Source organism: Oryzias melastigma, linkage group LG6 (genome assembly GCF_002922805.2).
Source record: "Oryzias melastigma strain HK-1 linkage group LG6, ASM292280v2, whole genome shotgun sequence".
NCBI classification, from domain to species: Eukaryota; Metazoa; Chordata; class Actinopteri; order Beloniformes; family Adrianichthyidae; genus Oryzias; species Oryzias melastigma.
Window position 1 is genome coordinate 19,557,117 of NC_050517.1, and position 9,711 is coordinate 19,566,827.

Genomic DNA, 9,711 nt, shown 5'->3' on the forward strand with positions numbered 1-9,711 from the left:
GGGGGTAGCTGCAGCACACCAACCTTCTCTGTGTTTATATTGGCTCTTTTATAGTGCAAAGGTTATAAATCCAAGCTATTGGCTGCAATGGAGGCACTTTTGTCCCATAGGCTGAAAGGTTGTAAGCACACTGCTGATAGGCCAAGTCTAAATAGTGTTAGGAGGAAGCCATCTGCCTCTGTTTATGGTTCATTAACCCTGCAAGCCCTGAACGTAACCGCTCTACCCCCACAGCAACAGGTTGTAGGAGCCTCAAATGATATTTAGACGTAATTAATGTGGAAGAAGAGATAGTTGCCAGTGTGTTGTTTCTGCTTCAGCTCGTTTCCGTGTATTTTCTTTTAAATTAGCACTGGCTGGAAAGTCCTTACCTTCCCAGAAGTCCGTAGGCATACTGAGAATCTGCCAGCAGTAATGTGATTTCACCCATCTGCATGGACAAGACACACTCCTCCAAGGCCTAAAGTATTAAAGACAGATTGGGAATTACAAAATATATATGTTTTTCCTCACTAAAAAAAACAAACAAGCTCAAAATTCAGTCTTTATATGGTCAGGCAGTTTTATAGATGCATCTTTTGGGAAGTTTGTCAGAATTTTTGCTCTAATTTTATTAGGGAAGACCCATACATTTTGGTTTATGTGGTCATTTACCAGAAAACAAGCGACTCTCATATTAATCGCTGTGTATTTGATTAAGTATTTCAACTAAAAGAGCAATCAAAATGAGTTCTACCTGGTTTACATCCCCTTCTCCGATCACAAAGACGAGCTTGCAGTCCTTCTCCACCACAGTGCGATCCTCAAGAACACCCTGCATCATTATGGTCACTTCCTGTCCCCAAGTGGGGCGTGGGACCTGTACATCCCCACATTTCAGCACCTTTTTCCTTAACAAATGCTCCTCTGTGTGATGGGAAAAGAAAAATGATTAAAGCGCAAGAAAAACAACTCTTTCAATGATCTCAGCTGCATAATCTGGTTTATAACAAGTGAGATGGCTTGTAGTTTCACCTGTTATGTTTTCCCAATCGTCTGCCACAAACAGCTGCTCAAAGGGCGTAGAAGTCCACTCCTCCACAGCATATTCCGGAAACAGAATTTCTGCAGAGCTGTCCCTCTCCAACACATCATCATCTGTGGATGGGTCCTGAAATCGTACCATCTTCCAACTGTTTGTTTTCCTCAGTTTCTTCTCCTCCTTGCATTCGGTCTCTTCAGTCTCCTGCTTAGCATCGGGGGACTCCTTCACCTTAAATCCCTCACTGTCCTCTTCACAGTTCTCCACTTTATCACTTGCTTCTACGGATCCACGTGGCAATTTATCCGGACAGTCTGCATCGGCGGTCTCAGCAATAGCTGCTCTTACCTCAGCCTCCATAGGTGCAGTTACGGGGACTATCTGCTCTTCGCAATGTGGCTCTGTCTCCATTTTGCTACAGAGACCTGTGGACACCATCTGCATTAGTTTCAGAAAGAGATGATCCTCTTTGCCTGGACAGTAATTCACTGAGGTGTAGGTTAGCAGTTCCTCCGAGTACTTATACTGTTTTAAAAAAGCACATCTTCATGCTGTAATGTTAGCCAAAGTCCTCGTACCATTTCAGTAAATCCAGTCAGAATGCACGTCTGAATCCTGGCGCCATCTCTGATGTTTTTTTCAAGCTTTTTCCTGCCTGCAACTGAGGATTTTGCAGCACAGAAACCTCCTCTTCTAACAGCTTGAATCCATCCTGATCCTACATTCAATGATGGAGCAGCAACAGAAAAGTGATCAATGTGAAGAATCTTTTCCAACGCAATGAAACCCTCACAGCCAGCAAGCTTGTGCAGTGGTAATCTGCAGGATTAGAAGGGGAAAAACCTAATCTGCCAGAACGTCTGTAAGCTTCTTAATGACTTCACTGTTGTGCCCTATAACACTGCTTCCATGTATGCAATATTATGACATCTAAAATTTCAGGAGGCATATGCTCCACCTCAAATCTAACCAGTAAAGTTCACAGATTATTAATAAAATCTCACTTTTAGCAAAAAGAAAAAAAAAAAAAGCGAATTTGCTTTTATGAGCAGGAATATGGCAGCAACTTCAGAATAAACTATTAGCTTTGGGATTATGGGAGTTAAGATTTGATTTAAAAAAAAAAAAAGTTGTACTTCTTTTTAATGAAGTCTTCCAATACGATTCATATCCTAAAATAAAAAAGCATCATGACTCAGTCTAAAGGCTCTGGGACAGAGAGATGTGAATATAGGACCCGTGAGGTTCTAGTTCCGGTTTACTTACAGTCTAGTAATGTCAAAAGGTGTCTAACATTAAAACTAAACCAGATCTATAAATTAGTAATTTTGTGGTGACTCCTGTAAAGGGGAGCAACTGAGCGGCATCATAAACCAATACAAAGTCATCTGACGGTCCACCTGTGTGTGGAAAAATAAAACATTTATAAGATTGCTGAGTAAAATGTGAAACATTCAAAGTCAAAGTAGAGAAAACACAAGTTCCCACACTGATACAAGAACATTATTTTTGGGTGGTGGCTGTATCATGGTGTGGGAAATTCTGGAAAAATACATTTTATCATTATAGAGTATTTTTAATGGACTTGTGGGGTCATGAATGACTTGACAGAGAGTAGAATGTCCCCCCCATAAGGGGTGTGTGAGCAGCATGTATTTTAAATAAAAAAAATATATAACAAATTAGAACTTGAAGAAGCATAAATCATGAGATTTTTTAAAAAATGTGCTAAAGTTAGCAGACAAGTAAAACAAGATATTTTTTAATTTTATGATGATCTTGAATAATATCACTCTGATTGAACATCTGTTGTAATAGCATGATGCTTTTTCACGATATTTAGTCTATTTGGGTGTAAAAAGAATATTATATTAACATTTTAAAGACCAACTCCACTAAAAAAATTTTTTTGTGTGTGTGATTTTAGAATGATTTTACAATTATCACCTAAAATACAGCGAAAAACAACAAATATCCCTTAAAACATCAATTAAATTTACCCTTGGAAGCGATTCAAATGCCTCCAGACATGCAGCAATGTGCATCTTTGCCAAAAGTAGCCTCTAGAGTGACAGACATGAACTTCTATCAGTTTTTGTGCTTGATGGAGGACATATTTTAGGAAAATTAAGCATAAATTTTAGTATTTGTAACTTCAATTTTGCTCGCCATTTTTGATGCACCAGTAATGTTAGGTTTTGAGGGGCTGTAAGCTAGTGGGACACAGGTGGATGTTGGGATGTGGGGGCAGGCTTACTCTGCAGCACCAGTTCTACCCACGACTCAGACGCTATTCTAATGAACTCCTGCCGCTCTGCAGAAACTATGTCCCAGAAAAAACAACACTTTTTTTTTTTTGGCTAAAATCTGCATAATACTATTTAAAAAAAAACTACTGGGAATACTTTGAAAATAGATCAAAAGATGATTAGAGAGGGACTTTAAGACTTAAGCTAATATTTGAGCTAATCCTCTACACAGTTAAGCAGAAATAAGTACTGTGGTAGTATAACCCAAAATGTGCATGTGTACAGCAGGTCCTAATAAGTTAAAATAAGGTGTCAAATGTTTTCAACTGATCATACCGTGGAACTATTTTAGCCTGGAAGAGCCCTGAGGCTCTTTTTAGTTTATAATCAAAACGATAATAAAACTTCTTTCTTCAAAATGTCGTCTGACAATCTGACATCTAACAAAATACTAAATAAACAACGCACTTTTGAATAGCACATATGTATAGGGATATTTGAAAATGTGTGTATAAATGGTTAATAGACTAAAATGTGCATTTAATTTAGTATTTTTGACTATTAAAGTATACATTTTTCAAAATAAAAGTCATAACTTATCATCAGATTGCATTTCTGTTTCAGAAAACAGACAAATCGATGCATTTAGTGCAACTTACAGGTGTTAGTACGTCCACAATGACTCATCAATAATATTTTTTTTTAAATAAATGGAGGACTTGTTCTACCCCATATTTATAGCTTTTTAAATCCTTCAAAAATTAGTAATAGTTTTGTGTAGATAAAAAAAATATTTTGTGGAACATTTTAAATAAATGAGATGTGTCGATAGAATTTCTTTTTTTGGTGAGTCATGCTTGACCAGCTCTGTCACAGACGACACAGGGTGGCCAGCATGACTCACCAGCATGTTGACATTTAATAACATTTCTCTCTCAAAAAACCCCACTCTGTCTTTAAAAGGGAGCGTGCCATACGTGCGTGCGTGTGTCTCGGCCCCGCCCACATTCGTCTCCTTCGTGACGTCTCAGTCAGAATGTCGCCAAAAGGCTTCAGTTGTAGAAATGGCAGCGCTGAGACAGGAGCATCGGTATGGACTCTCCTGCGGCAAAATCAACAAAAACAACCCGAACCGAACACTTTACCACGTCAAACTCACTGACACCGCCATCCGAACCCTCGAAGCCTACCAGAACTTAAAGGTAAGAGCTTGTCCGTCTTCTCTTTCTTTGCTTTTCCCAGCATATTTTTTTTTTCGTCTGCCTACTACTCCGTTGGAAGTGTCGCTTGTTCTTCACATTAAAAGGGAGCAAAAAAGTAAAGTTTAAACACTCGCGATAACCCGGTGTTCGTTTGGGCGTCATCGACAACAACCATGTAGACTGCTTTAGTTTTATAGCTGTTGTGTCAATAAAACTGAGCTTAAATATATATTTTTTAATCGAAACATGTTATTGGTTTGACTTCATGTCCAATGGGGGAAGGTTCTAATAAGTTGTATTCATTAGCTTAGTGCTTCTGAGTGAAAAAATGTCATGTTTATCGACTCACTTCGTCTTTAAAAATATCCAAATGTCACAAAACGAGTTTATTTGGTGTTTTTACGACAGTCTGTCTTCATTAGCTTGAATGTTAATTTGATTTCGACGCGCATTAATCTGTTTTTCGATCCTTTTAAAATACTTTCGTCTGCTTATTTTTTTCTTTCGGCTAGCTTAACGAAGAAGCTTTCTGGCAAGAAGTGAAACGTTAGACTTGCTTACTGCCTGTGTGCTTCTTAAAATAGACCCAAATAATGTTGCCTCAACAAATGTAGAAGTCCTCCTTCAGAGCAGTGCTTGATAAGTTAGTCCCAGTCATGACTAATAGAAAAAAATAAATAATGCGACTGTTCTTTTTTTGTGTGTTCTTCCGCGCTGTCAAAACAAATAGGTCTTTTTTGGAGGGGGGTTGGAACGCTAGTCCTGCGCCATACTAAAGTTGGACTTTGGTGGTTAAGCTGTGTAGTAAACAGTGGGTTTGGTGGCACCGCTCTCCAAGTTGTTGCTGGGCCCTCGTGTATTGTTGTTTTCTGCCCCTTCATTTGCCTGGAAGCCCGCCCCTCTGCGGAGCTCATTGGTCCGTGAAGCGGGGGTGAACTCCGAAGCCTGACAGCTTCCTCCAGCCCAGAGCAGGACAGGACAGGACAGGGGAGGCTGCTGCTGCCAAAGTTTTCCATGTCAGAGACCACCCCCTGTAAAAAATACCGGTTCAGACCGCTCGACTCACGCCAGCGCTCAGCTGAACAGTTTATGCAATAAACGAGATTACATTATTTTTTTGTTTGGAGAGGAGTTCATCCATCAAATCATGGATTTATTCCTGACACACTTGGTCTAACTTCGACAAAAAGTGATCAAACAGATTTGATAATTAGGACAATCAATCTAAATATCTATAAGCGCTGTTAAGATACATCCAGGGAAAGTTCTAGTAGTTTCAAGACCCACTCCAATGAAAATCATGTTTTTAACATCTTCATTTTTCTGATGATGGACATATGTAAAGACTATTAAGCTTAAGATTCAGTTTTGGAATATTTCTGTATTCAAATCATTGTGAATCAGATAGAAAAAAACAAACAAACAGATATATGAAGTAGAAGCTACAATCAGTGGCCACAAGCCACAAGATCTATGTGTGCTATTGCTGGAGGATATGGACATTTTTTAATATTACAATATAAATGGTTTTATATCACCATAACGATATTTATCACAATAAAGTATATTTTCAATTATTCCATGAAAAAGATTGACAAAAATGTAATTACTAACTTTTCTGACTTTATTGTTTTCAAGTAACATGTACGGTAACTGAATCGTCACAAATAAGAAACTTTTTTTTTTTCTAAGTGCACAAATATTTCAAGTTTCTTAGTAGGAAAACACATTTGGGCACAAAAGTTAAGCAATAAACAAATAAAAACGATAGAAGAGAAATGGCATGATAGACACTTTTCTATCGGCCACACGATATGTATCATATCGCTTTAGTTTTCCTTACCCAAGCTTATGGCTCAGAACTGTATGACAGGATAGCTCCAACATTGCTCGTCATTTTTGTTGCACTGGTAATGTTATGTTCGAGGTGTGAGGGGCGTGCTATCTTGCCGGAGAGAACGTAAACGAAGGGACGTTGGGATATCAGCTGAGGCTTACTTCTGCACCAACAGTCCTGCCCACAACTCGGAGACTAATTTTTGGATGATCTCCGGCCGCTCTACAGAAACAATATCCTAGAAAAGACCTTTGGGAACTTTCTTTACAATAGATTAAATGATCAGTGAGGGGTTTTACAGTATTTTTGGCTATAACTTTACAAATTTATCTACATATGGGCATTTTTTTCCAAATAGCAGAAATCCATAAATTATTTTAATATCTGTTTTTAATATGTATAAAAGTAATTTCCTAAAAAGGCTTTATGTATACATTCTATTTATGTATTTATTTTAATATAGTTAATATTCATAATATTGCCCCTTTGTTCAATTCAAATGAATGTTTTCATTGTAAGATAAAACAAATATATGTTTTTTAATGTAAAAATAAAGGAGTTTAATTGGAGCTTAGGTTTGTTCAAATATTGAAAATTGTGATCGGTTAAGTATTTTAGTGCAAACCATCATTATTCAATTGTAGGTTCATTTTTTCTAATTGTTGCCATTTCCTAAAACAAGGTGATTTGCCATTTCAAAAAGCATAACACTTTTTCCTACTTTTCTAATAACTTTGGTTGTGAATAATTTTTACATTTTTCCAGAAATTGCTTTTTTTAATTCCCTTCTGAACTATTATTTTTCCAATAAGCTTGCTGAATTCAAAAACTGTATTTAAAATGTAAAAAAAGGTGATCTTAATCCATACTTTTATCTTTTTGGTTCTCAAGTCTTTCATGTGTTTGCACAGGTGGTTCTGTACGGTTGTTCCTAAAATAACAGGAAAACTCACAACACAGGCAGGAATTAGTTCTAAACTGGATGAAGGAACACAAAGGCCATGATTGAAATGTTTTATCTTGAAAATAAAATAAGTATTTATTGGAAATGAATAAAAAAGCATTTAAGAAATCAACAATAAAGGCTATAACAACATGTTTACCTGTTTCTCAGTTAAACCTTACTGTAACCTGAAATATGATCACATAATTTAAACCAACAAAGAAGTATCAATTTGTTTAATATCCTACGCTGACATTCCGATCACTTGAAAGTATGTGAAATGATGTAAATCCAATCAGAGTGATGAGATCCTTTGGGATAAACAATGTAAAACATCAAGTGGGGGGTTGTTTTCTTCTGGGAAAATATCTAATTGTTTCAATGACCATATAACAAAACAATAGATGTTATTTTTTGTTAAGAAAATACTCCGCTCATAATAAAAACTGACAATTAAAAAAAAATGTAACATGTAATTAACATGATTTTCTCTAAAATCTTTTTATTCAATGTGAAAAGGGATAGGGAAAACCTTTTCTAAAAATATTAATAATAAACCAAGAGCTTACAGGAAGAGCTGTATATCACAGGGATGGGGGCTGCCATGTGTTATCTTATGTTTTAGAATGCGTTGTAGGTGTTCTATGGAAGTGTAAGTCAACATTTTAGTCTAAAATACATACATTTGAAGTGTTTTCTCTGTGTGATTTAATGTGTTTCTTTTATTTTGAGGAGAAATCGGCTGATATAATAGACACGCGTACAAATTGGATGTTATATTGCATGTCGAATGATTAGTTATGCAGAATTATCTTCAGTTTATTGTCAGCGTGTAAATGGCAACACTTTGATTTAGTGGTCAAACTCTATCAAGCTTTGTATCCTCATGACAAACTGCTTTATATTTGGGAAGGAAATCCACCGAGGCTTGAAAAATTCTGATGCGTTTTTCATTTGCAACACGAGGAATGTATGCAGTTGATATATTAAGTTTTGTGTTTTTCCTTTTCTCTGTCTTCAGGCATCTTTAACAAATCAGCCGGCGATTTGCTTCAAGGGAAACCAGGGGGTAAGATGTTTTGCATGCTCTTCCTTATGCTTCAGAAATGAAACTTTTATTGTGTTCCCTCTCATTATTTTGGACATATTTCATTTTTAAGTGTCAAGTAGAACTCACAAAGACACATTGAAGAGTATTTGACAATTTTCCTAAAGATGAGATGCTGCTGGGTTTTACAGGATTAGATAAGCTACTTAACTATTTAAATATATTGTCCTACAGATGTTTATACTATAAATAAAATAAAATAAAAATCTTATGGCAAATAGTAAAGGAGATTCTTTCAGAGTGTCTGGGTATAAAACTATATATGCCTGGCTAGATTAGCTCCTTCAGTGTTGCCACCTCTGCAGCTTTGCCCGGTAGTCTACTACATTTTAGGCCCCCATTCATGATGCCGCCCATAAGCAGCGTTCTAATCCCTCCAAGAGCCAACTGAATTGAAGAAAGTGACTTTGGTCTGTACACAAATGCCGGCTCAGTGTGCTCACACGAACCCCGGGAGCCCAAAGATTGGGTATGCTATACCCTCTGGCTGCTAGACAGGTTACTGGGTCAAGCTCTCAACTGGGAAGGCTTTGTTCTGGGAGGGGGGAGGAGGAACGGGAGTTGGCAAACCCTGGGGAGCCCCCGCATCTCTGTGCCTGTTGTCTCTGTGCAGACATGAAAGGTCTGAAACGCCGGAGTGGCACACAAGCGATGGAATTCTCATCCGGGTAATGCATATGTATCGGCACAAATAATGGATGTAAACACGCACAGAGACATCTGTGAAATGAACAGCAGATTAAGCTGTTTAGAAGTGTTCCAACCAAACAACACAGAGTGACTGTAATTTAAGTGGGCTTTAACCACTGGATAGGATTTGGTGATTATATCTTGGTCGAGCCATTACATATTCAAATTGCTTCGCAGAATTGACGCATTATCTCGTTCCCCATGTGACAACGGTCCCAAAGCTGGACGAGTGGGCATTAATGAGGAAGCCGCAACCATTGGTGGTAGGGGAGGGCAGATTAAGCTGTTAGTGGGGGGAGGATGCTGTGGAACATCCTCCCCCTGGCATATAAAAGATCAAGAGGACATGCAGTGTTGATGCCTCGGTTGGAGAATGCAGCGACTCCACCAGTGTGTAGGGCGTCGCAACACACTGCACGAGGTTCAATAGGTCATGTGTCCACTGACGACTGCCAACCATAGAGTCTGATCACAAAGAAACCACAACTCCTTCCTTCTGATCCTTGCCCTCGTTGGCTCATGTCACATTTCCTGTAAAGGGAACTTGCAAGGCCACAAAAACCAGAGGAATTCTTCAAATCACTGTCCTGGCGCCAGTCCAGGACTCGGTGGTGTCGAGGGGCCAGAGCTCCTATCAAGAAATAGCACACAGAGGTTTTGG

At 38.1% G+C, this 9,711-nt stretch overlaps 2 protein-coding genes across 5 annotated transcripts in view; one reads left to right on the forward strand and one right to left on the reverse strand.

The window, feature by feature from the left end:
• The window catches only part of fkbp16 (FKBP prolyl isomerase 16), a 37,645-nt gene extending 32,153 nt beyond the window's left edge, over nucleotides 1-5,492 (reverse strand). The window contains exons 1-6 of one of the 4 annotated variants that reach the window (XM_036212386.1): nucleotides 4,248-4,377; nucleotides 1,600-1,739; nucleotides 1,370-1,446; nucleotides 1,015-1,302; nucleotides 737-906; nucleotides 372-460 (exon numbers count right to left, since the gene is read on the reverse strand). In XM_036212386.1, coding sequence (XP_036068279.1) covers nucleotides 372-460; nucleotides 737-906; nucleotides 1,015-1,165 — 410 coding nt within the window. In that variant the 5' untranslated portion in view covers nucleotides 1,166-1,302; nucleotides 1,370-1,446; nucleotides 1,600-1,739; nucleotides 4,248-4,377. Of the gene's footprint in view, nucleotides 1-371; nucleotides 461-736; nucleotides 907-1,014; nucleotides 1,447-1,599; nucleotides 4,005-4,247; nucleotides 4,378-5,033 lie in introns of those variants that run through there. The other 3 variants (XM_036212385.1, XM_036212384.1, XM_024282778.2) reach the window with 3 other exon arrangements.
• The window catches only part of LOC112152915 (RNA polymerase II elongation factor ELL), a 23,692-nt gene continuing 18,277 nt past the window's right edge, over nucleotides 4,297-9,711 (forward strand). The window contains exons 1-2 of the mRNA XM_024282774.2: nucleotides 4,297-4,472; nucleotides 8,274-8,321. Of these exons, the coding sequence (XP_024138542.1) occupies nucleotides 4,335-4,472; nucleotides 8,274-8,321 (186 nt within the window). The 5' untranslated portion in view covers nucleotides 4,297-4,334. The remainder of the gene's footprint in view (nucleotides 4,473-8,273; nucleotides 8,322-9,711) is intronic.